The sequence below is a fragment of the Sparus aurata genome, chromosome 17 (genome assembly GCF_900880675.1).
Source record: "Sparus aurata chromosome 17, fSpaAur1.1, whole genome shotgun sequence".
In the NCBI taxonomy this organism is placed as follows: Eukaryota; Metazoa; Chordata; class Actinopteri; order Spariformes; family Sparidae; genus Sparus; species Sparus aurata.
In genome coordinates this window covers 24,458,702-24,485,052 of record NC_044203.1, presented here as the reverse complement: position 1 = coordinate 24,485,052, position 26,351 = coordinate 24,458,702, and the positions used below count along the sequence as shown (strand labels likewise).

Genomic DNA, 26,351 nt, shown 5'->3' with positions numbered 1-26,351 from the left:
GCGTGTGAGTCATTGGAAGAGGCAGAGAGGAGGGGAGGAAACGAAACCAGGAAAGGAGGAAAAAGGATAGAATGGCAAGAGTTGCATGCATGTTTCAGTGAAGATGCAGGAAAATAACTCAGAGAAAAAGCAAGATGTGCACTGAAATCTTTCAGTTCTTGCATTTAAAAATAGTCTTCCTGACTTCTTAAGAGCCCTGTGATTTCTTTGGCAGTCATTGCTGTGCATACATCTGCTCATCTGCTAACCAACAACAGCAGCACTCATGACATGTGTGCAAATATTGTCCCAGCAAACTGCTAACATCAAAGGGTAACATGCTGCCAAATCCAGGCGGCGCTGTCATCGCTAGCTGAAAAGTAAAGATTGGCTGGAAATAATGGAAACAAACATCTGTATATTTAGATGTGGCTGACAGGAATAAAGGAGGATACATCTAAGCGAAGGCTGATGCACAAAATGAGCTGCCGCCTTGTTGGAGAAATTTAGAGATCTAATGATGGGGATTAAAAGAGACAGGAAGACAGGTGACAACAGCAGTGCATGCTGGAGGCGAGGAAGTGCATTTAAAAATAGTTGAGGTGGATGTAATTAAAGATACAGCGAGCACAGACGGAGGCAGGCAGGGAGCCTGCTATGGGAGTGATTTGTCAAAAGAGAGAATGATTTTCATTGGCTGCTCCACTCGTGAGCTCCATCTGGATGTCACATGACCTGCAGACATGGTGGCACTGGGAAGAGGAAACATACGGATGGAGGAACATGCAGTTCAAGAGGGAACAGCAGCAGCAGGATAAGAGATTTGCACACTGAACAGCTGCAGGAAAACCAATGACTGTAAATACAATGACAGAGAAGCAAAAAATGTATATTGACAGATTTCGTTGCATATATTAATTGTTTTCAAGCTCAATTCGGAACAAACATTTAAGACATCAGATCTCAAACAACCACAACAGAGACACATCTTGTAATTATCTAACAATGTTTAATGAACTTTTATTTAGTTAGATTAATTAGTTAACAGTATACAATTCAATTCACTGACACACTAGTGTCTTCACAAACATAAAATGGACTGTACAGCAGATGTACTGTATACTGTAGCACTTTAGTGCAGTGGGCAAAAACACATGTCAAGTTTTGAGAATGAGTATATATAAAGTGAGTGTAGTTAGACCCATGTTTACACAGGGGTGCCACTGTGTGTGTGTGTATATGTGTGTGTTTGTGCAGTGTAACACCGGAGAAGGAGAGTTGGAAATGTAACGAGCAATTGTGTGGGGTTTTGTTATGTATGTGTGCATGGGTGTGTGTGTTTGTTTATGTTGTTCATGTAAAGACAGTCCAGTCATATCAAACATTTACGACGGGCAGTTGTGACGATCATCAACTTCCGTCTTCAGCGTGGTTCACAGCATCGGGGAAATCTTCCCTCCACTCCTTACGTCTGGTCGTTCACCTGGGACGCCTGCAGGGCCAGTCAGCAGACACCACAGTGATTAATATGGCAGCTTGCATCAAAATGAATAATTCTAGCTCTGCTTCCGAGATTCTGCTGCCAATGCCCTGGTGCCAGATGCTACAGGACAGCCCCACAGACTGCCATCGAGGGAGTGGCAGTATCATGAGCAGTATCGGAGGTTACACGTTACATAGTACATACTGGTAACTTTTTTTAATGTAACGAGAAGGGTAATGCGTTTTGTGATTTCAAATAATCATTTCACCACAATTCTTGCATATTGCCTTGTCCATTTTGTTGCCACAGAAAACAAAAAAAGAAAATCCCCGATGCATTTGCACTTTTTCTGATTCTCTCCTACTTCTTGGCAGGCAGTATGTGGCCTCTTGGGGATATGCAAGTGTGGTTGTGTGGTGTTGGTGCGCCTGTCAGCTAGCAATTATTATTTCGTATTATATTGAATTTGTGGAGGAAAGGGACAGGAGCATCACAGTGAAATGCAAAAGTGTGCCTCCATTTCTGTCTATTGTCATGTAGCCTACAGCACCTACTTACACCTTTTTCTTGCAAATGTTTTTTTTTTATATTAAATAATGATAGAACTTGCTAGACTTTAATTTGCACCCCTATATAGACAGATTTTACATAATCAAACAGAGTGATTAATCAGGAGTTGTGAATGGGATATTGCGTCATTCCTGTTAGCATTAGCTTATAATTATAATATCTAATGTCGGTAGAGTCAATAGATTCAAAGGAAGATGTGCTTCCTCTGGGCAATATAAGCAGCAACACGTGCAAGGAATCACAGAGGGGTTTTCATTTTTGGTAAGGCAAAAGTAGTCTAACAAGTTACTTTTCTCTGTCAGCAATACTGTTATGTAACTAGTTACTTTCAAAAGTAAGTCTATCCAACACTGGTCATGAGGAGGTGTACTTTGTCTGCGGCTATGTTTATGTGAATGCTGCATGTCAAGTGCCACATGAATGTCAGGAATGTCATGAGATCAGGCTGAAGTTGACTGATCCCGGCTTGAGAATCAAACCTGTAAATACTCTTTGCTCTCTCTTACCTCTCACCAGTCGTAACGTGGACGGGTTTGAGGCTGACGGTGTCTGGGGGACTCGTGCCGATGGCCTGGTGGGGACGATGAGCTTGGGGGGGCAGTGAGGGCCAGCTGCTGTCCTCCCCGTCGATCTCGGCCATACTCCAACGCCCGGACATTCGGGTTACCGTATCTACCTGCCTCCCTCCTCCACTCCTCATCAAACGCGTCAGCTTCACCTAATGGGGCGGTGGGCAGGTTATTAAGTGACACAAATAACACATCATCTCACTGCAGCAATATCAAACCCCTGGGTCATGATATAACATTACTCCCTTGTTTCAAATTGTTTTTTTTTACTATGGAGTTAGCCTAGAACGTACCCTCATCAAGGTTAATGTAGTCTTGGCGTTCCTCGCGGTCTCCGGTGCGGCGATTTCGTGAACGCTCCATGATGTGTGCACGATCCCCAATGTGGTGACCGATGGCAAGACGCTCGAGGCCACTCTCGCTGTCCCTCATGGACTGCCGTGTCTCACGGATCTGTGGTGTGAAGTGACAGCAGGTCAGTTCACTAAAACTTGCGGGATGTTCTGCACTCTGGATGAACTCAGACTGAAATGTTTGTATGACAACTATGATATTTGTACTGTACATGATCTATTTATTGCCACTACAATTACAGCTGATTTCTTGTGTTAATGAGGCCAGAAGGAAACAGTCATGCCTCGACTAACAAAGCATGAAGGCCATATGCCCAGTAAGTTATTGGTGGTTGAGGAAAGTAAGTATGTGCTGTAATAAATTAAAAAATGGTAGTTATCCTCACCCCTCCAGGGCCGGTTCTTGTTTGACTGGTCTGTTGATAAACTTCGGGAGGCCCTGAGTCTGAAGAGGAGTAAGAGATCACTGTTGAAGAGGAAAACGTCTGACAATTCGGTGAACCGGAGATTCTTTCCTAAAAGAAGAAAATAATACAAATCAAAGACGTTCTGTTCAGACACAGGTATCACTTGTGAGGGTAAATACTTTCTGCTAATTTGAAATTGCTTGACGGAACTCACCATGTTCCCCATTATTTCTCCCATCATGCCAAACATATCCATGAACCCTCCTCCACCCTGCAGAAACAAATCAAAGGAGAGCTTTTAGAGGTTTGTTTGATTATACATCAAGTCTAAACAGACTGAAACACCTCGAAAACAGCAGAGCTCATTGTCAGTTCAGTGCCACTGGGGTCATTCTTTGAGCTCTTCAACCACATTTTCTGAACAAAAAGTTGCATTCAACACACTTTTCATATGGCAAAGAAACCATTCATTTCATCTTAGCCTTGATTGACAAACACAAAACAAACGTGGTTGGCTGTTGGTCCAGTCATTACTGGTAATGATGTTAATAATTTTCTCAACTCATTATCCATTTGCTTTTAGCCAAGGTGTATACCTGTTGACTGCCTTTCAGACAACGCTGCTTTCTACCTTAGCTCTGCTAAGTAGTGTTGTTGTACTTGAGATCGGTCTCAAGACTATTTTAGAAAACTCTCAGTCTGATCTAAGAATTGAAAGCATTTTTCTTGGTCTTGTCTCGGTCTCAGAAAAATAGGACTCTCGTCTGATTCAAGACCACAACTGCAGGGATATTGCTGTATTGAATAACTGCTTCATGAAAGTTTGTATTGAAAGCTAAGAATCGCCAGGAAAACCTAATGCTTTCACAAAATGTTTTATTGTGTTAGGTGGATGTCAAAGCACAGATGAGGAGGGTTAAAATCCGAAAAGTTAAATTGATTTTTGCTCCATTGTGCTTCTGAAAGTCTTGGTCTTGGTCTCGAAGTCGGTACAGTCTGGTCTCAGTCATCACTTCGTCTCAATTTATGAAGTCTTGACTAAAAGACTGCAGCTAATTCACATGATAGTATAAGTATAATCTAATATCTAATATCAGGAGATACTTTTAAACATATCATTTCTATTTTTTACAGGTATGGAAGGAAGTCTACTCACCATTCCCATCATGCCAAATGGGGCCAGCGGACCAGCCTGGAAGAAAATGTACACATTAAACTCAAAAATTTAATTGAGAAAATGAGAATACCAAAATCAGTGAGACACACAAAACACATGAAAACAGTCCAGAAACACTGACCGTTACTTGTCTGCGTGGTGCACGGGGTGGCTGTATCTGGGGGGCGAGGGCAAAGGGGTCCATGCCAAATGGTCCAAACATGGCCCTCATCTGCTGCCTGTGAGCTGCAAATGGATCCCTGGAAGAAATAACAGATTACACTGAAAATGCTGGGTGACCAGACTCACGTACAGAATGTGAGTGAAAGCTGAAAATACAAAGGGAGGCTTGTTAAAGTTACGAGTAGGATGTGATGGATCGCTCAAGATAAAGTGAATGTGTCCTTTATATTACAGATTACCTTGGAGTACTGAAAACTGGCATAGAGTCTAATCTTGTTTATCAATTCTTGTATCAGATTTGGCTTTATTGGGCAAGCATGTGTAAGGAAAACTAGGAACAACGTGTGTGAAACAGACACTTCTGCCACAGAAAAAATTGTGTGTACAGTATATTAAAAAAACACCATGGCCGACAGTATACGACATAAGTCTGTACACAAGTCAAACGTTCTGTACAAAATACAAGTACTGCAGAGAAGCAATACAGGTAGTGCAGAGTAACATAAAATAAACACTGGTTAAAATATGTTTACATGCATACACACATCATCAAACGCCGATGGATTTCAATCCTTATTGCACCATTTATAGATTGTAGTTAATTTCTTAAATAGCTTTTATGACTGTGCTGTAATTGAATTGAGAATTTAGTTTTTACAAGGAAACACAGGTTTTGTAAAACAAAAATGTCTGTTTTTATTGTTTTTATCACCTATTTTGGTTAACATATTCATTATCTTTTCTACAAAGTCTACAAAGTGTTAAAAAAAAGAAAAATGTCCAAAACAAGTTCCCAGAGCCTGAGATTTTCGCTTTACAACGATATTAAACTGTCAAAACCACAGGTCCTCACATTAAAGAGCCATTTTTACTCAATAATCACAATTGCTGCCAATTAATTTTCTGGCAATTTACTAATTATTTATGTATCAAATAGATCAACTACAAACCAATTCATACATTTGAGCATAATTTCCTACTTTTGTTTTATTTTCAAGAGCATGGAAGGAGTTCAAAATAATAAAAAAAAGACTTCAACACACGTTCAACACAAAATTGTTGGACAACTACTAATAACTGAGTAATGGGTTTAAAACAAATAACACAAATTTGCTAAAATGTTAAGATTTGACGCTTTTTCTTTGACAAACATGATAGTAAACTGGAGATCTTGGGGTTTTGGACTGTCAAACAAAATAAAACAAAGACTTTACAGTGATGGCATTATATTTCTGACCCTCAGTGGCTTTTATCTTGTGCTGTTAGCATGACAGGTGATAAACATGCTAGAAGGAAACTAACAGAAAGCCACCTAAGTTTCAGTAGAAGTGCATTATTTAACTGTAATGATAAAGCATCTCTGTACATGGATCCAGATGTACTCAAAACTTTCATATCCGTTTGTTGTGAGTGCTTATACATTTACATTTTATTTGCAGCAATGTTAAGCTCCATGCACTTGGCATCATGTAGGAAACACTCTTTAGGTGTTATGTAAGGGTAGAAGATCATCCACCATCTGTCCCCAATTAACTAAATCTAAATCTCAAAGTTATGTTGAAAAACAACGTTAAGTTTTACGTGATGATAATCTGATATCTAGGCTACTGATTGGTTAACTGAGTCCTGTTGAGCTTTGACAGCTTTTTTTTGTTATTGTCTATCCAATATGGTGGACCACTGTAGGCCCCCACAGCTGGCTACAGTAACGTTAGGTACCTGCTGAAGACACACAGAAAAAAATGACCTAGCGTGCCAATATGCACATTTTACACCTCCTGCAAAGCGCACAGTGACAACAGTGTCTGAACTAAACGGAATTAAGATCAATACTTACATCATGAAGGGGTCGTCATCAACGTCATTCAAGAACCGAAACATGCTAGGTGATTTAACTCAGCTGGCTGATGCTAGCCAGCTAGCTAGGTAAACAGTCGTGTTTTTCAACGATGAAATAGGATGACGGACGTTTACTAGGGCTAGGTTGAAATAAAGGACCTTGTATCAGCTCCGTCACGAAAACCCCAAATCACTGCTCCTGTTTATCAAAGTGACGGACAGCTCAGTCTCACAAGACAGCAAATTCCAGAAACCTGGACCAAACATGAAAACGGAAGTCGGTCCTCTGACAAAGAGAAGCAACACTGCTGTGAAGTTAGCATCAGCGCTAACAACATTCACTTCCGGTTGCTATATTCTTCAAAATAAAGTATTTCCGTAGGGGCTTCATTGAAATAATATAGTACATAATGATAGTAATTGTTCTAATATGATATACGCGACTCAAAATAAGTAAGGGATATTGGGATATTTATTTATTTATTTTTTAATTCTGTGACATATCTGAATTTTTATTTTGTGTTTTGTGATTTTTTTTGGTCACCAAAAATAATGCAACACATTATAGTCACTTGTATTGCATACCCATGCACATGCATATATGCAACCACATCCCAATATTCCTAACTAATTTGGAGTTGTTCTAACTATAAATATAATATGAGTAGATGATATTCAGCATTCTCCGATCATTGGTACAAGTGATTTTTCTGTCAGATTGCTGATTAAATAAACACATTTAAGAATGTGGCTCTGATGCAGCTTCCTCTCACACAGTGTCCTGCTTACAGTGATATCTGATTGGTAACATGTCCCAATTTTAGCCAATAAAAACTGAATAATCTGAATCTGCACAGTAACTAGTAACTAAATGTATCAAATAAATGCAGTGGAAGTATAAAGAAAGAGAAAATGGAAATACTCAAGTCTAGTACCTTAAAATTGTACTTGGAGTAAACTGTATTTAGGATTATTCCATCACTGGTTGTTTGAAATTTTGACACAAAGACTTTCATTTTGGCTGCAATTGAATATATGTCCCAAATATAGTTTTTTACCTTGATTTCTAATAATCAGTATTGGTATTGGCCCAGCCATATTGACCCCTAAACTATAATTTTAGGTGTGACATATTGTGAACTAGATATTACAAGAATATTTATTTAATAAAGCATGTCATAATTGACTCATATTTTGAGTTTATTTTATAGAAGTTGAGTTTATACCAACAGATGCGAAAAGAGTGGTATGCTATTAGATCTTTTTCTATAGGAGACATTTTGACAAGTAAAGCGTAGGTGACACTAAACATGACTCAGTGTACTCACGGGAGTGTGACAGTGAGCAGGTGAGCAACTGAATGCCACCATCATCAAATTGATCATTTACACCTGTGTTTTTTCCTACAGTGACACATCAAACTTCCTCCATGAAATAGGTTATCAAGGAGGAGGTTCAACTGTGACAATGTCATAGATTGGTTGATTTCAAATGTATATTTTTAGCCTATATTTTTTGAGTGATTACCAATATCATATCCCATCATTCCTTCTTGAGACGGAATGATGGGATATGATATTGGTAATATTATGTACGTTCTTTAGTTGAGCAGTGTCCTTTCAAGGGAATTGTTAAATATAACATTTGAAGACAAGAATATATAGGCAATATATCAGTTGAAGTTAATTGAGAAAATCAGCAATAAATCAGTAATCAATATATGACAGACATACTCAGGACTCAACTGCTGTTTTGATGATAGGGACGTCATGCATGTGAATATACTACTGAAGCCTGAATAGCCTAACAATAATCCAACATTACATATATAACTCTGACATGGGCCTGTTTTTCTACATGATTGGCTCGTATTGGCTACACTTAATTCAATATTATAAACAGACAGACAGACAGACAGCTAGAGAGATAGCTAGAGAGCTAGATAGATAGATAGATATCTGCTGTGTGCGGTTCTGTCCAGCAGGCGGCGGTGTTTCGATTCTACTGCATCGACCGCGGCTCCTTGGGTCTGCGCCTGCGCAAAAAGTAATTCGACCCTCAAACCCGGATGTAACCAACGCCTAACCTGCCTGAGGAAAAACGGTGAGAAGAGTTAGAAAAACAGTCTCAAAATAACTAATTCTGTTTTGTTAAGCTGTGGGACACATATAGCAGCGTCCCTCTGACTATATACAGTTTCTGCCGAGAGGAAAAGCTAGTTCATTGTTTTATTTTTCATTAAATTCGCGGTGTGTTAAAGTTTCGTGGCCATCAGGTTAATTTAGTATTGGCTAGCATTGATCTGGTTAATGAAGTTGTAACAGTCATTACTACTGCTTGAGCGATTCGTTTCTTGTGTCTGTCGTTTAACATTGAGCTTTTCCTAGTTTATGTATGTATGTACGCTAACTGAGGTAACACTGACAGTTGTCAGACTGTTTCTCTAAATCAATCTCAGCTAATACAATCACTTATTAACTAAAGCTACAATCAGGCTCAGCTACATCTGATGGTTTCATGTCGGTTATCGCCTCCAAATGTCACGTTTCAGCACTTTTCAGCCCTCAGTTTGTCCGATGTACTGCTTATTTAGCGGAAGTGTGGGGCAGTATCCGCTCCTAAATTAGCTTCATTGGGCTAATAGGCCGTGGGGTTTTTTTCTCCTTTAACATCTCTGGTATGTAGCCTATGCGGAAGTGATTCACTATCATCAATAGTCTTTGGCATGCACATGTAATAACAAGTATAGCACGACTGATGTGAAGACTTTTTTTTATCCTCCACTGTCCTCGGTCACTGAGAACTCTTTTTACTTACCATACAAATTAATACAAAATCGAAATACTAGAATTAAACAAGAGTACATTTAAACTGTGTAAAGTTGTCAGCTAATTCAGAAATCATACTTATTAAACTATGCTTTTTCCATTTCCAAGAAGGCCTAGTTACTAACCTGTAGACACGCTATTTTATTTTACATTTGATACTAGCTCTGTCTGTGTGCTTTGATAAATATTGGTACAATTGGCTGGTCTTTCAAGATTTTGAAAGAAGATTTTGATCCTTCTTAAAAATCTTTCCTAAACACCACTAGTACCCCAACTACAGCAGCTCTATTGTCTCATTCACCCCAATTCTTTAATTTAAGGCTAACTTAAACTTAAAGAAAAAAAAAGCATCTCTATGTAAAATGTAATACAGTTCAACAGCACATCAGACTAAATCTTCTTAAATGACCATAACGTTGAATCAAAATCCCAACAAACTAACAACAAAGTTTCAACAAAAGCTGCACTTTATCGTGAAAGTAGGATTTATTGTAGTACTGTTGTATTAGACCACATAAGGTTATACAATCCTAAAACTGAAAAATACTTTGTAATTTAAGATGTCAAATAAATCCAGTATATACAAGAATGATAATATTTGACATTTAAGGAACACTCACTGTTGTGGCTGGTCTCGGGGGAGCCATGTTAAGTAATTAATAATCTCTATTAACAACAAAAGAAACAAGTCAATTTTGTAAGTAACAGCAAAACACAATAACAAAAGTAAAAGTACTCAGTAAGTAAGCAAAAACAGGCAGTGTGAGTGTTATTGTATGTATTTATATATTTCTATCAGTTGTTCAATTGTGATATTCAGCATTCTTCTGAGTGTTGGTTTTGGTGATTCTTCTGTCAGATTGCTGATAAAATAAACTAAATCAAAAATGTGCTACTTTGACTGTGATGCAGCATCCTGTCACACAAACTCCCAACCATGACAATATCTGATTGGTAACACGTCACAGTTCATAGCCTATAAACACTGAATAATCTGAATATGCAAAGTAACTGGAAACTCGGTAGATGATAAAGTAACCAAAAAGTACTAATACCTCAAAATTGTGTGTTGCACTTAACATTGCCTGGCCTGTTGATGTTAATTTGTGGCCACATTGCACATTGTTTCACTCATATGTGAGGCCGTATTTCATGTTTTTCTTTATGGAGATGATATTTAGACTTGTTGTACATAACTTCCTCTCTCAGTATGTGGCTAGATGTGTGGTGTACTGTATTCGTCAAAACAGTCTTTTGATGTTTCCTGTTTTCTCTTGGTCCCTGTAGATGCAGACCATAAAATGTGTAGTCGTAGGGGACGGTGCAGTAGGAAAGACCTGCTTACTGATCTCCTACACAACCAACAAATTCCCCTCTGAATATGTGCCTACGGTAAGAACACTTAATGTAGATCAAGCATTGTTAAAGTACTGTATGTTGAGGTAGAACCACACTTTCTTTTTAACACTTCTTCATGACTGAAATACAATGCAATCACACAAGCTGCTTTTTGTTTTTGTCTCATTATTTGTCCTTTTTTTTCAAAGGTTTTTGACAACTATGCAGTGACAGTGATGATTGGGGGAGAGCCCTATACACTTGGCCTATTTGACACAGCAGGTAACACCAATGTCTTTGCAAGTCTCTCTTTATATATCTAAACGGTGTCAATCTGAACCAAAAAGAAAAACATTTCTCTTGCGATCGTTGTTCTCAGGTCAGGAGGATTACGACCGGCTGCGTCCACTCAGCTATCCACAGACAGACGTATTCCTTGTATGTTTCTCAGTTGTCTCACCCTCATCATTTGAAAACGTCAAAGAGAAGGTCAGTGTTGATCATTTTTTCACTGATTGTGGAGAAACATGACCTTTTGTTGTTACTGATGCATCATTTGTTTGACAGACCCGTAGAAGTAGGATTCTTTTCATTATCAATTGTTCAGCAGATAATTTTTTTTTTATCTATTTGATTAATCATTCTGTGTATAAAATTTAAGAAAGATAGTGAAAAATACCCTCCTAAAATGTGTTGTTCCTTATAATGGCGTCCCATTAAAAGGCTGAGGATTGTATTAAATGTTATGAAACTAGAGAAGTACAATACAATATCTAAGTTATGGCAGTGATATTAAAACGACTATTTTTAGGATTCCTGACATTGAGAAATAAACTTTTTTTTTCATTTAAAAGGTGTAAGTGATAACATTCAGACTCTGAACGTGGCACTCCATTTCTCCCCTTTTATTACATTCACGTTACAACACCGCTGTTCAAATCATCTGCCCCCTCAAGTTTTTTCCAAGTTTTTTTGTGCAGTAGCTTGCTCATGCTAGCTAGTTAACATTAGGGCATTACATTATACTTACACAGAGATAAACAAAACAATCATTTCTGGACCTGACAATCATTTTAAAATGATCAATTTACAATCATAATAAGGTTTTTAAGGAAAAGAGATCACCTCCCTTGAACAAGCTCTGTTAAAATGTCTTTTTTGTCAAATAATTTGTCTACATGAAAATGTTATCAATATGACCTTTCACAGAAAAACACTACAAAAGTTCAAAAATATTGAATGTCGTCTCAAAAAAAACTGAAAAAGAATGTTAATGTTGTTGTTCTTATTAAATTATATAATTTTCTGAAATATACAAAATGTTGATTTAAATGATGAACAATCTGATCAAAGAATAACAACAAGACTAGGAATGCGACCAGAAATTCCAGCTTTTGTCTTTTTCAACATTTTTTGAAGGAAGGAAGAAGATGCTTATTTAATCTTCATATAATATTTTCCCCAGTGGGTTCCTGAGATTTCTCACCACTGCCCACGCACACCCTTCTTGTTAGTGGGCACACAAGTTGATCTGCGGGAAGACAGCAACACGATCGAGAAGCTGGCAAAGAACAAACAGCGCCCCCTATATCCTGAGGCCGGAGAGAAGCTGGCCCGTGAGCTGAAGGCTGTCAAATATGTGGAGTGCTCTGCTCTGACACAGGTATGTGTGTTACCGTTGTTGCGTTATCTTGACACTGTCGAACTGAAATCAGCAGAGTTTAATTTTTTGCCCTGCTTCCTGTTTCCTTTTCTTTTCAACCAGCGAGGGCTTAAGAACGTGTTTGACGAGGCCATCCTGGCGGCCTTGGAGCCTCCTGAGACCAAAACCAAGAGAAAGTGCATTCTGCTATAGATGACCAACGACAGTGAGAGGTGTGACAGTATAAGAAATAGGCTGGGTGAATCAAAGCGTCAGAAAGATCAATGGCCATTATGAAAAAAAAAGAGGACGAAGCAAAAGGCGAAGGGAGGTACAATGCCATTGAGACTTATGCTAATACAAGTGTACACTGATTGTGCCTTCAAAATAAACTTTGAGAGAGGCTGAGGAAGCAAAACTTCAGCTAGCAGTCAATGCAGCAAGTGTCACCTATCTCTTTTTCTGAAAGCTTTTAAAAATTGCAGTGTTCTCTCTACAATAACTCAGGTGGGGCCGGCCCCCCCTGCCTGTCTCTGTCGCTCCACTTAACAGAAAAGAGATTATTTTGTTCAGCCGCCTTCGGCCTCGTCTGTGTTTGACTTTTTGTGGCTTATTAGTGCTTTTAAAATCCACTGTTGGGAAATAACAATGGGAAACACTTTCAACATTGAGTTTTTTTAATGAACTTCAGTTAGTACATTTAAAGGGGCAACTTAATGTTAGGTGTTACTCTATTTGCTTTCTTTTCTGACCCTTTTGGATTGAATAATGAAAGCACAAGAGGTTTATCATCACTCCAAACTAAGGCAAATGTCTGTAATGCTTACTTTCTTCCAATTCCCTGAGACTTTTGCAGAGGCCAAGAGCATTTTCACCTTCAATTTCCCTTCTTCAGTTGACTCACAAATTTCTATTTTATTCTACTTATGTGTATATTGTATTAATTCTGTGACTCTGTTTTGGGAAATCTTGTTAGCAGTTATTCATTTTGAAACTTGAGTTTTTATTTTATCAAGATTTTTTTTTTATTGCTAAACAACCAACTTTGAGCGATGGATAATATAACAAATTAAGTTGTTAATATTGTAATATTTTGAATAGATCTTAATCTTGATAGAGATTGAGATGGTAACCTTTGCTAGTAAAATTCTGGGTGTTTGTAATGACAGGATATTTTTAATAAAAACAGTTTAATGACATGGGGAGTAGCCTTTGTTTTGTATGTTTGAACCAGAATGCTGCATGTACATCAAATCGTAAGAGGGATAAAAACCATGGTAAAGGTGTTGTGTGGGTTTTTTTTTTTTGACTATTTTGAAACCTACAGCAGCAGACAGTCCTCTGTCTTGCCTTCTGCTGCATTTCAAGTCAATCGGTCTAAACATCAATCAGCCTGTCTTTAACAGCATGCTTGCACAATGTTTTGTGTGTTTGCTTTTAAAAACTTTTTTGTATTCAGGGTTGTTTCACTGAGACCAAGGGTCCCAGGCTCTTTTCCAGGAACGCCCTGATCACGTTCACACATGCACACATTCACACCTGGAAGCTGCTCGGTGCTACACAGTAGATCTACTGGCCATTGAGCAGTTCCACTGACGTGGCTGGGGTTAGGGGCCTTGCTCAAGGGCACCTCAGTGGTGGTTATGACAGAGGGAAGCGCTTCCTTTCACTTTCAACAATGGGACAACAAGCTAATGTGCATCATCTAGAGGTATCCTCCAGTAACGTGTACTATACAGCCAATTATGTGAACAACTACGTTCAAGACACAGTCAGTTGTTTACAGATATGAGTAGTTTATTGTAGTGAGCTTGCTTTTTTCCAACTTTTAGCTTCTTTCTTTCAGCTGACTGTTTAAACTTTATTAGTAACTTATTTAAGCTGCACACAGTCCAAATGTGCTGGTAGGAAGAGTTTTCATTTGTCCTTTTTGCTGTAGAAGTAATTTTTACTCAATTTTACCCCACACATTTTTGATTCTGAGTTGAGTATATCTCCGGCCTTCAGCTGGCCAACATCAAAACATTGCTCCATACTGCCTCCAGTGGCCAAAAACTCCATAGTGACTCTTTAACTTTGCAGCTTGCCTTCGAGGCTCAGTGAGAAATTTCACTCATGACAATATTTTACTCACATCCGGTCAAGAAAACAAACTCAAGAAACACATAGTTTGGATAAAACTACTGTATTTATTAGATTTTTTTTTGAACAGACCTAAAGGCACTGCTTGTACAGGAACATACAGAAGAGTTTCACATGAAGGTGAGGGACAAAAAAACACTGATGTAAGTAGAAGTTATTCTTGCTATTTAATATATTGCTGCTGGAGGCTGAAGTGAAGCAAAGACTCAGATATATAAATAAATAAACCAGAATAGAGAAGAAGACATAAATACAGTCAATGTTCAAAGACCTGCTAGTCTATGACACAACGTGAATAGTTTGCATAAAATCAAAATAGTGCTGCTGTGTTTCCCTGTTAGTTCTGGTTACGTTCAGCTTTAAAAGCTTTGTCAGTTCAATGTGAGACTAACTGTTGAGTGTGCTCATGTGTGTTTGTGTAAATGCCCACCTGTCGGTCTCTGAAGGTGATCTTTGTTTCTACCTTTCTCTCACTGTTGTTGAAAATGCTCTCAGCCAGACTTTAAAGTAATGTGGAGCTAAAGGTGTGAAGTAATTACTGTAAAAAATTATTGTTCTTATGTCGCATTTGTGTCTGTCTAGTGGTTTGTTCAGGTCTCTCTGCTCAGGCGGTTTGGTCTCGTCTGGGTCCTCTCAGACTCTGCAGGTGTGAATGGTGACTGTGTTCTTGCACTGCTGGCAGCGGACTGAGCAGCACCAGGAAAACTTGCAGGAGCAGCGCTGCACCACCTCGGCCCGGCCCGCTCTGTAACCCGGCCCGCAGCACACCAGCTCACAGCCGTCTGGTGCCAGCCGAGAGGTTCCTGGGTTTGTTTAGAAGGGAGCAACATCAGTTTCAGTATTATTGTTTTTTTGAATAATGTGTTGGATTTCCTTTAAGATGGTCTTGCTCTTACCGTTACATCTCCTACCAGCAGTCCCAGGGATACCGTTGTCAGGGTCAAGATGGCAGAAATCTGGGGAGGGCGCAAGGTACAGAAGGTCTCTGGCAGCAGGAGGTTTGACCTGGGGGTCACGGGGGAGCAGGGCCGTCCTGGATCCTATGCGGGTCAGGCGAACCTAAAAAGAGGAGGTGTTGAGGGAGTTAGAGAGACTGAGCGACTCAAAAGTTTCACAGGAGGCCGTGGTGTACTCTGATACCTCTGTGGCTCCATCAAAGCGTTCCTTGAGCACGACACCAACACGCCTGAAAGGAGGCATGACCTTCCAGCAGGTCCTCAACTCACAGGAGCCAGAGACGCCATGACACTTACACTCCACCTGCATGTTGTGAAGGATGGCCTGAGGATGAGAGGATAGTGAATAAAATTGTGGCTGCGGGGCTTTTAGGTATCTCCCAAAAACAAGACCACATTACCTCCATCGACCTTTCTTCATTTGTTGCCACTTTTAGAATTGATTTTACAGTTATGTCGCTTAGTTTTCAAGCTCTGCAGGAGTCGGGCCCCAGATATATTTATAAGTAACCTCAGGCCCTCAGCTGTGTCCTCCCTGTCCATTCCTAAGTCCTGCCTTGTCACAAAATGTGACCTTTGCAGTAAAGGCCCCTCGCTTATGGACTCCCTATCTGAGGATCTATGGTGAGTTACTTCAGTGTCTTGTTTTTATATAAAGGCCTTTTTATGGTGTACATTTAATTATTTGTTTTTATGACTTATGTACTTTAAGCTGTTTTTGCTATAATCATTTACTAGTCTGCTTTTACTTTTTTATTTTCATTTCTGTGTAAATAGTATATTAGTGTGCCTTTTATTATTATCATTATAAGGGAGTCAGATGGCACCGCTGGAAATGAACTGAGATGCTGTCATTTAGACCTTTCTGAGCATTTTTTTTTTTTTTACCTTAAATGTTAAGTGTCAATTTTTTTTTTAAAGTACAGGAAACAAACAATGTACATTTTGAATCTGAGAACTAGGCGGTCAATTCTATTATCGCATATTCAATCTGCTTCAACAGCCGAGAACTTGGTAGTTAGCAGACATAACTAATGAATGGCCAAATACGCCTACTGATAAAATGATCGTAGGACCAGAACGAGGTTCTTTAAGTGCAGCATAAATCCCACAGACTGCCAGTTAAATAGGTCTCTTCTACAAGAAGACAATAGAGTGGAAACGCTGCTATTTCTGGTGAACACATACAAGTGATCTTTGTAAACTCCTGGTCTACTCTACTTCTTCCATCTTGTGAGGTGCTTATGCATGGGTTAAATATAATCTCGATAAAACAAAAAACATGCAAGTCTCCCTCAAAAGCTTTCCAAGGCACACTGTCGATTTGTGTCAAATTGAAATGCGTTGGTCGGTTCTACATTTTGTTGTGAATTGTGTAACGCCCAGCACTGATGACGCATCCTTGACAACAATGGCTGTGCTCAAAAGTGGTGGAAACGTGGGCCGGGCCACTAGATACAGAGGTTCCGAGAGCTTTGAACAGAGCTGGTTTGAGGAAATGTTGTTCAAGGAGTGCTACCGCCAACCTTTCGACCAGCTTCGTTGTTATGGAGGTTCATGAGTGGTCGCCCCGCCGACAGCCCTTTGGCACGTTCTGGTTCATCCACAAATGTTTGGGAGAAAGCCACGCCGTAGGACAGGTTGTCACTGCACCCTGACCACTGGAAACCTGTGGAGAGAGAGTGTGGAGGATCATCGCACCCTTAAAAACAAATGCACATTTCAATTTAAAGCTGAAAAATATGGATTGTAACTCAGCTCAGGTGTAGTACCTGTGACAGCTGATGGGGAAAATACATGTTGTGATATCACTTCGGGGATATGGACACTAGAGCTTCATGGTTTAAAGTTTTAAAACGACAGAAAACAGTGTAGCGGCAGTGTTTGTGGTCTCTTTGTGACTCAGTGTGGATTTATCTGTTACATTTTCATGCAAGCTCACCCTCGGGGCTGACCCCCCTGACCTTCCTGTCACAGCCACACCTCTCCAGCTCCCCGCGGGTGCAGGCCCGGGTCACAGCCACTGCCACGGCTGCTGAGGACAGAGCGTGCACAAAGGCCGCCTCACGAGTCCCTGAATCCGAAATAGAGATGCAAAAAATTTTTATTCTGTAGTGCACATGAGAATTGCCAAATGTGTGGTAATTCTCCATGACACATTTTCAATTTACCTTGGTTCATGACTCTGCCAAATACATTGATCCCACGTGGGGTGGTGGAACAATTCCAGCGGCGATTCCTGAACTGGTGCTGGCACTGAGTTAGACGGTAACATGCAAAGCAGTGAGATCGGGAGCTCTCATGTAAAATTCATCAGGCCCAACACACAGTAATAATCCTGATAATGATAGCGTCTGGAAATTAGTCTGGGCTTTGAGGCAAACACAGGTCATGACCCTGAGACTTAGTGCCCTCCGACCATACCTCTTCTATGACCATCTCGGCTGCCTTGCGTACCGACTCCATGACCTCCCCTCGCGCCCTGCACACCCCCACCTGCCCTGGGGTCAGCCCCCTCAGCCGCGCACATGGGGCAGCACCAGACACGGGCCTGGAGCGAGGCAGCCTCGCCAGGGAGCTGGGACACAGACGGTGGGGAGCGTTATAGTGACTCAAAGCGGGTTCGAAAGGGGAAATTATTGGACAAGGAGGGGGGCAAAAAAGAGAGGATGAATAATGAAGGAAAGGGGGAGGGAGTGAAAGAGGAAGAGAAAAGGGGGCACAAAAAGGATGAAGAGGTAACGACCGGGCAGAGTTTTAGAGAGGATGGAAACAAGAGGAAGACCGGGTAAAGAAGACAGAGCAGGCAGAGAGAAAGAAAAGAGAAAAGGTCACCAGGAGTGAGACAAAGGAAGCGAGGGGAGTGACTGAAAGAGATTTAGAGACATGTCACCATCTTTTAAAAGTTATAGCTTGACAAACAAACTCCCTCTTTCTCTTCCTCCCTCACACGCTAGACTTACAGCCAGTTGGTTGCCATGGTGGGTTGGGTTGCCCATAGCAGCAGGAGGAGGAGTGGTGCCGTGAGATTGACAGTGGAGACAGTTGGCATCAGACTGTCCGTCTGTCTGTCCGTCTCCGTGCGTCAGGATGGGTCTTTGGACAGCACGCTGCCCGTCTCCACAGCTAAAGAGATCTGTGTCGGCCTGTCTGTCTGTCTGTCTGTCTGTCTATCTGCCTGTCTGTGTTTCCGTTGTTGTTTTGGTTTCTGTTAGTAGCCCAGAGTCTGGGGATGTTCCCCGCATATCTGTTGAAATGAAAAAGACAACAGGTCAGTGACTGCATATCATCCCTTTTTTTTTTTTACAGATCATTTTTCAACAATTTTTGTTTTGTTTTGCAACAGTAACACTGCCTCTTACCAGTTCATAGTCCTGTGATATCCAGCTCTCCTTCTTTTCGATGTTGAGTTGATCAAATTGAAATTTAATCCCAATTTCTTTCAATAAAGTCGTTCATCAGTTTTCTTCCCTTGTGCTGCTAGTGACAGCAAAAAGCACGGGAACGTTTTTACAAGATGCAAACAGTACTCATCCTTCCAACACATAAATAACTCCACGTCCCAAATTAATTGAACTCACTACCAGCCAAAAAAAGCAGAACTTAAAATCCAGAAGTGCTAGAAAAATTAAAAAAAAGTAAAATAGCCTTGTGTCAGCAAGCGCTCGGATTTGTTCCCGACAAAACAAACGTGTCCATTCCAGGTTGAAACAGCGAGAATGAGTGAGAGCAGTGAGATGGGAGTGATGGGTTATAAAGGAGGTAGAGAATGAGGGTGGGAGAGAGAGGACAGGCGTGATCCAGGGTGTGGAGTGATGCCGAGGGAGGGGAGGAGGCGGCTTTGAGAAGGATAATAGTTGCACTAAGTAAGTATTAAGAGTGCAAGTATGCTTTTTATTGCGTTTGTTTGGCTTGTGACCTCAAATCTGAGCCCAAAGTTTAAGACAATTTAAATGGTTATCACAAATAAATGTTTTTATGGGGGGGGGGTTTTAATCCTTGCATGTTAATGTATGTGCTGAAAAACATTAAATGACAACACAAACTGTAGCCTAATCTTGCCTCAGGAATATTGATCCATCAGATGCCCTGCAGAATCACCACGTCAAGAACGACGACACAGCACTTCTGTTACCAGGTATATGTATATGCATGTGAGTGTCTTACCTAATGTTTAATTTTCCCAAACTTTGTTGCTCATTTTACGAGTTTCCCCCCCTCCTCCCCTTCCTCTATTCCCCCCGCATTTGCCCTCTCGTTCTCCCTCTCTCCCACTCCCTATATTGTCTTAGAAGAAGGGGTGACATTTAGACAAGGGGAAGAAAACACACTGCAGACAAATATTGGAACTGGGGCAAATAAATCACGAGATAGGAGGGGAAGGAGGGCATGAGGAGAGAGAGTTACACTGGGGTTAGGAAGAAAGCAGTAAAGAATAACAAAGCAGGTTTGTGACATATGAGAAAATGAATGACATTATGTGTATGGGTTTAATAGTCGACAGGGGAAGCTAAATTCATGTTTTATTAATTTATGTTGGCACTGAGGAACACACGGCATAACATGTATCCTAAATTGCATTATTAATCTTTAATTACTGAAGATCATTTGCACTGTTTATAGTTATTAAACTTGGTAGTTTTCTCTCCTTTTGTCCCTCTCTGTTTAACCAGTGATGTAACGTTACAGAGAATCTCTCACACTTCTACGAATAGGATGTAACTGCAAGGACAAGGCTGGACTATTACAGCAGCACGCATTACCCATATATTTATTTCAATTTGTAGATAAAAGACCACTTTCAATTTTTGTTCATTTTTATTTAATTTAGATGTATGAGTTGTAGCTGAAAAGAGCATGAATTGTCTTTTATTACGCAGGAGAGTTGATATAATCCCAATTCTATGCTTACTTTGAATGTTTTTTTTAATTGTGCAATAGACTTGAAGTCAGTCATGAATTGTAACCCCTTATTTTTTCCTTCCTTTGCCCCCCCCCCCCAAAATGAAAAAGGAGACGTATCCTCCATAAAAAAAAAAACATAGGCTTATACAGATTGTCTTATTTCAGCTTTTCTTGTTGTTTTGAAGCAATATACAAATAAACTAAATGAATATATAATTTAAAACATTTAAATATGTGTTTTAACTGTATCTTAAGTGCATTGAATCAAACACATTTTACCACAGTCGGAGGCTTAACCCAGAAGGCAGTGCTGCTAAACTCTTAGTAAGATTTGTTTTACTTTTACCCTATTATTATGATATTTAGGCTCATTAATGTAGTATAACAAACTAATTTAGGGGCCTATTAAGATATTTTACACTGGACAGGTAGGTCGAAGTGATTAATTTAGCTCTAACTTTAGGGTTTGCTGTATCTATCGTAGTGGCAAGGTTTAACTATCCAGTAGGCACTTACTGCAGTAAAATACCACACATTTGCTAAATCTTATTTCAGCTTTCTTTTCCATTTGAACTAATTAACTAATACATTAAATTAATGTTTTATTTATATATGGATAAATATGTTTAAATTGTAGCTTAACCATACCATATCAAATAATTTCCACTCTGCGATTGCTACTCTATGAGTTAAACTAAGCTAGCTAGCTTTTGGCAAGCTAGTTTGTCTATTTAAAAAAAAAAAAAAACTATATTATGATGATATTTAGCCTCATTTATTGGGTACAAAAAACTCAGTAAGTGACCTACTAAGATCAAGAGAGCGTCAACATTTTTTTTATCATGAGACATGTAGGTAAAAGTGGATAAATTAGCTTTAGCTTCAGGACTCGCATCTTTCAGGCAAGGTTTACCCATCTAGTAGGCAGTCACTGCAGTAAAATACCACTACATGCTGTGTCATATTTTGCAAAAATTACGTATTTCTATGGCATTCATCATTTTGACACATATGTTTGATTCCTCTGTCTTTTGGCTCTGTTTTAGGCCCAGGCTTTGTTGTTGTATTTTACGGGTTTGTGTTTAGTTTCTCCTGTGTTCAGTGTTGGCTGATGAAGATGGGAGCTCACAGACATTTCTTAAATCCTAGAGGCCATTAAAGTAAAAAAGGTTGTGCTACAGCCCTGTCCCACCTGATGAAACTTATTTACTGCTCTTAAGGGCTCAGTTGTTGAATCAGATGAGTCAATGCAGCACTGGAACCAAACATTTGCAGACTCTGTCGCAGTCCCTGTCCAGGATTAGGTGGCCCATTTACCTGAACCCTCTGACACCCAGCTCCTGAGTAAATGGTCACCCCATCCACACATCCTCCCTCTCTTACACACCCGCTCCACTGTCTATATCTGCAAAGACAGGTTTCTTGTAGGCCCCCTTCCCTCCTTTGTTTTTGTCCTCCTCATGTCGTATTCCTCCTTTGTGTCCCCTGTTTCTCCAAGTGACGTCTTCCGCTGTCTCCCACAGCAACGCCATGGTGATGAGCTGGCCACTGTCATGTCCGGCGCCTCTGTTATGCTCATCCCTTCACCCCTCTCTCGTAAATAACTTGCCCTCTTTTTTTTATCTTTATCTTTCCCCCATTTTGTGGACATTTTATCATGCTGAAATGGTCCAGTACTGATTGACTGTAGCCAGGTTGCAGAGCCTAAAGAGACGCTTGTTAAAGCTTTAGCATGACATATATGCTGAGATGACTTGCATTCCCTTTGTTGTAGTCGGAGGAAGTGGCAGACTTTGAGAGAGCCGGCTGTGAGGTGGGGCAACTCTCAACTAATCTTTGTCCGCTGATGCTTACCATGGGAAAGATGATGGGCCTCATGCAGAAATGGTTGCCTCAGGGCGACTCTGGACTTTGTGAACATATTTCCGCCCAAGGTCACTGTTAGACAGAAATGTGACCCACCACCACCTTTTGCTCTCGCTCCTTCATTTGCGGTGTTACTTCTCCGCACTTGAGGACTACCTGCCTCAGCAGCCTGAGTGTGGATGGAATAATCGTAGCAGGCAGAGACATGACTGCTGTGCATGAGCACGCTCACATTGCTCAGGCATCTCTGCCAACAAAGAGCTGCATGCACTGCTGTGTATGAATGTGTGCGGAGCGTGCGCATGAATATTATGGGATGGCGGGCGGTGGTGTTGTCAGGCAGGGAAGTGGGGGTGGCAGAGTGGGAGGTGAGCTGTGTGCACATGGGGGGAGGGGGCAGAGGGAATGGACGACCCATGAATATTATGGAGTGGTGGTGTGGTGGTGGTGGTGGTGGTGGTGATGGGGGGGTGTGCAGTGCATGTGAGGTGGAAAGATAGCTGTGCATATGGGATAGAGAGAGTAGGAGGAGGTGATGGTGACGGTGTTGCACGTGAGTGCCTGTGCACGCGCGTACATGCATGTGCAAGGGGCATTCAAGCGATGGTAACAGACAACGGCCAGACACAGGCCTTTGTTGCTATGCGATCTGCATGTACTGCACTATGGGGAATATTGCAGACTGGACATAGTAGAAGAGGAAGCAGTCGAAGGCCTCTGGGCTCACGTTTTGACTATTCCTGCCCTATTCTCTCAGCCCAACATGCAGAAAATACCATCTCTGACACAAGAGACATCTTAGATATTATGAGCAAAGACCTGACTTAATGCATGAAATATTGTTTTTTGCGGTCAGTACATGTCTGTCTGGCCTTTAGGAAGCAAAGCACAGACCTACAAGTCAGAAGGTGTTCGCTACTTATAGATCACATCCATGTTATTTTAGCACCTAAAAATTAAGCACACACTGATCTTTAAAAGCTATATATTACTTAGGGAGCCTCAACAAAATGCAGTGTATTACTGCAGTATAGTAATCCATGGTTGTCAGTCACAATGGTAACTTGTCTTAACAAGCAGCAGCCTGCCAGTGGGTCAGCAAGTCATTACAAAACTCTTGATCAGCAGCCAAACACAGTTCAAACAAACAAAACTGTATTTAGAATCCAAATAAAGATCATGAAATGCCTTCACATATCAAACATGTCAGGCTGAATTTTGGGTAATTGTTAAAATGACGCACAATACATCTAATCAACATAGCCATGAAACACATCATCATAAAGCTTCAAAACAGAGCTGGTACAAGATGATGACAGTGTGAGTGGGGATGAGATGAGATGAGAGGGGAAGCAAAGTGAAAACATTTATACGTTACAAGAAGACTAATTCATTCCTAGTTTTTAAGGTTTGGTCTGAAACCAGCCAAAATGTGTGTGTGTGTGTGTATGTGTGTGTGTGTGTGTGTGTGTGCGTGTGTAGACAAAGGCCTCAAATGCCTGAGTGTGTGTTGTTTGTGTGTATGTGTTTTTGTGTGTGTGTGAGAGAGAGAAAGACAAACAGGGAGGAAGTTGTTGCTAACACTGTCACATCGCTGCACACGTCCAAATCAGATTCTGTGTGATTACAAAGAGCAATTAAAAGCAGCAGAAAGGACCGAATTCCTCTCACACTGTTTCAGTGAGCTGCAGCGTGATCATGTGGCCTTCAAGTTCTCCTACTAAGCTCCAAACCTTCCAAACTGTAACTGTTCACTTTTCAAGTGTTGCCATTTTGAAATATTATTAAAAAAACAGAACAAACCCTGAGAAGCCTAGTTGTTAGGTAGACATTTTTTTTTTTTTTTTTTTTTTTGGTAAATGTTTCAGAAATCAAGCAGCATTGAGCTTCGATGTGCTGCAAGCAACAATAACTAAGTGTAGAAATGCTGCAAAGGCCTTTTTTTTAAATAAGATTATTTGTGGGGCTTTTTATTTGACAGAACAGCTTAGAGAGTGACAGGAAACATTACAGTGTCCTGTAATTCACATGACTTCTATGTCACAATATAGTATCTCAGAAAAACCCTCATAATCCTGGTCAAGTTGTATTTATTGGGGAAGAAATATGATTCTTCCAGGACATTATGTCTCCAAACAAACAGGTCATACGTGTCTTGTACAGACGTTAAAGTCTGGATAATGATAGTGACGACTGCTCTACGGGCAACCTCCTCATAGTCTCTGCAACCCAGATATTCAAATCTACTGTAGATATGTCTACAGAATAGATGTCTGATGAACCAAGCCAAGGCTAAGCTAACTGTTTGCGCAAACCTCGTAAGGAGGCCTTCAATCTATCTATGTTAGCAGACTTAGTGTCTCTGACCTATTTTACCTCTTAGTCCTCTGACTCGAGGGGAGAGATTCTGCATCACCCCCCTTGCTATGTTGTTAAACAGATAACCCTGTATGGAAGCACTGCCTCCAGAAGCTGTAAGATATAATTTGGACATTGGGGAAGACTCTTGAAGATGATCATGGCAACACTCTGCAGACAGACATGATGTTATGTTGCTCCTCCAAGATCTTGTTTTCTAAACTATTTTATGTATCTGCCTTGTATGTGTGTATGCTTTATGAATCAATTTAACAACACTTTAGATTAGATTAGATTAGAATAGATGGGCTTTATTTATCCCACAACTTGAAAAGTCACTTGTTACAACAGCTCTAGATGCACAAGTACAGGAAAAAGAATAAGACAAATATATGTAAAGTTAAATAGAAAATAAACAGTGAAAAGTAAGATATTTACAAAAAACAAAAAGATATTTACAAAAAGCCAACATGAGACCCATGGATGTTTTTATAAACACTTTGTATATTTTTTGCCAACATAGCTTCTGTGCTACCAGTCCCCTGAATGCAACATTTCGGCACACTAGTTTTGTTTCCTTTTTCATACTTATTGTTTTGATATGTCTCTCATGTGCAGCAGCAACCTTTTGCATTCCACAACAGCCCTACAAACTAATGGGTTGGGACCATTCTTGTGTTTTTGTTCACCTCTTGGCCTTTCTTCTCAGTCAGTGGGACATACTGTATTTGCTGCTGTCTAGCTGTAATGACACCATTGTGACAGAACCCTTCAGGCTACTTCAGGGATGCTGAGCAGGGTTGTTAGCATCGCTGTTGCCTATAGCTCAATCTGATTTGATTACATAAAAATAAATAAGTGCAACTGAGAGAGGGGGAAATTAGTCTCTTACAGCATATCAACAAAGACTCACATGTGGCGTTAAAGTGCTCTCTTTTAGCTTTTATTTCGACTTGTTGCACATTCAAGTGCTTTTATTTTGAAATGGTGTTATAAACAACACAGACCCTGCAGAGCAAAGACTCAGTGGCCACTTTTATTTTCAAAACATTTCAGAAAGCGGGCAGCATAAATCCAATGAGCTGTGGCACTAGGACTAAACGGAGAAATGTGCAGCTGTAGCAAACATGCACTGGATGTTTTAGTTAATTTATCTGACACTTTTGTTTTGTTGCCTACAGCATAACTGCCATCTGTAGCTGATGTGCTCAGATCCTTGGATGTCACATTGCGGCAGTTCTCTAACCACTATACAAACTAACTGTTACAGGCTTAATAACTGTTTTGACTGTATTTATTTACTGTATTAAAATCTGGACCTGAAGGCAACATTTTGCATGGAGTTTACTCACCTTTGACCTGCAGCCCTACATCAGACCAAATAGGATGAGTGCCTGCCCAATTCTTGGGTCTTGGCCCACCTATTGGCCTTTGTTGCAATTGAAGGACCGACCCAACATTGTGAGATCACAGTGTTGGTGGTGGATGATACAGATGTGTAGCAGTGTAGCTGTAACAACACCACTGTGACAGCAGGCCTCAGTGTACTCCGGGGATGCTGAGCAGGGTGGAAGGCATCATCAAAGTATTTGACACACATCCAGCTCTGCTGCTCTGCAGGCCTGTTTGACCTGCACACAGCACATGTAGCACACCTGTGTGGACCGCAGGAACAAAAGTCTTTGACTTCTTGTCAGAGTCATGCTCACTCTCAGGTGGATGATCAGTGAGTATTATGGGCTGTCATCAGTGGACTTGAGCTCCCTTGGAGACCATG

At 40.4% G+C, this 26,351-nt stretch overlaps 3 protein-coding genes across 3 annotated transcripts; 1 reads left to right on the top strand and 2 right to left on the bottom strand.

Annotated features, from left to right (window-relative positions):
- Window positions 1–968: 968 nt before the first annotated feature.
- Window positions 969–6,873, bottom strand: mlf2 (myeloid leukemia factor 2). Its single transcript, XM_030394278.1, has 8 exons — window positions 6,538–6,873; window positions 4,660–4,777; window positions 4,518–4,553; window positions 3,576–3,632; window positions 3,341–3,469; window positions 2,895–3,054; window positions 2,539–2,750; window positions 969–1,471 (listed from the first exon to the last, which is right to left on the bottom strand). The coding sequence occupies exons 1-7, from the start codon at window positions 6,579–6,581 to the stop codon at window positions 2,542–2,544; spliced, it is 753 nt and encodes a 250-aa protein (XP_030250138.1). The 5' UTR covers window positions 6,582–6,873; the 3' UTR covers window positions 969–1,471; window positions 2,539–2,541.
- Window positions 6,874–8,542: 1,669 nt separating this feature from the next.
- Window positions 8,543–13,546, top strand: cdc42l (cell division cycle 42, like). Its single transcript, XM_030395033.1, has 6 exons — window positions 8,543–8,642; window positions 10,655–10,759; window positions 10,915–10,987; window positions 11,085–11,194; window positions 12,171–12,368; window positions 12,471–13,546. The coding sequence occupies exons 2-6, from the start codon at window positions 10,655–10,657 to the stop codon at window positions 12,558–12,560; spliced, it is 576 nt and encodes a 191-aa protein (XP_030250893.1). The 5' UTR covers window positions 8,543–8,642; the 3' UTR covers window positions 12,561–13,546.
- A 1,542-nt stretch (window positions 13,547–15,088) lies between these two features.
- Window positions 15,089–19,232, bottom strand: wnt4b (wingless-type MMTV integration site family, member 4b). Its single transcript, XM_030392741.1, has 9 exons — window positions 18,808–19,232; window positions 18,409–18,692; window positions 17,870–18,023; window positions 17,617–17,701; window positions 17,388–17,519; window positions 16,972–17,114; window positions 15,630–15,770; window positions 15,386–15,548; window positions 15,089–15,292 (listed from the first exon to the last, which is right to left on the bottom strand). Exons 2-9 carry the CDS (start codon window positions 18,495–18,497, stop codon window positions 15,123–15,125), a joined length of 1,077 nt encoding a protein of 358 aa, XP_030248601.1. The 5' UTR covers window positions 18,498–18,692; window positions 18,808–19,232; the 3' UTR covers window positions 15,089–15,122.
- Window positions 19,233–26,351: the final 7,119 nt, after the last annotated feature.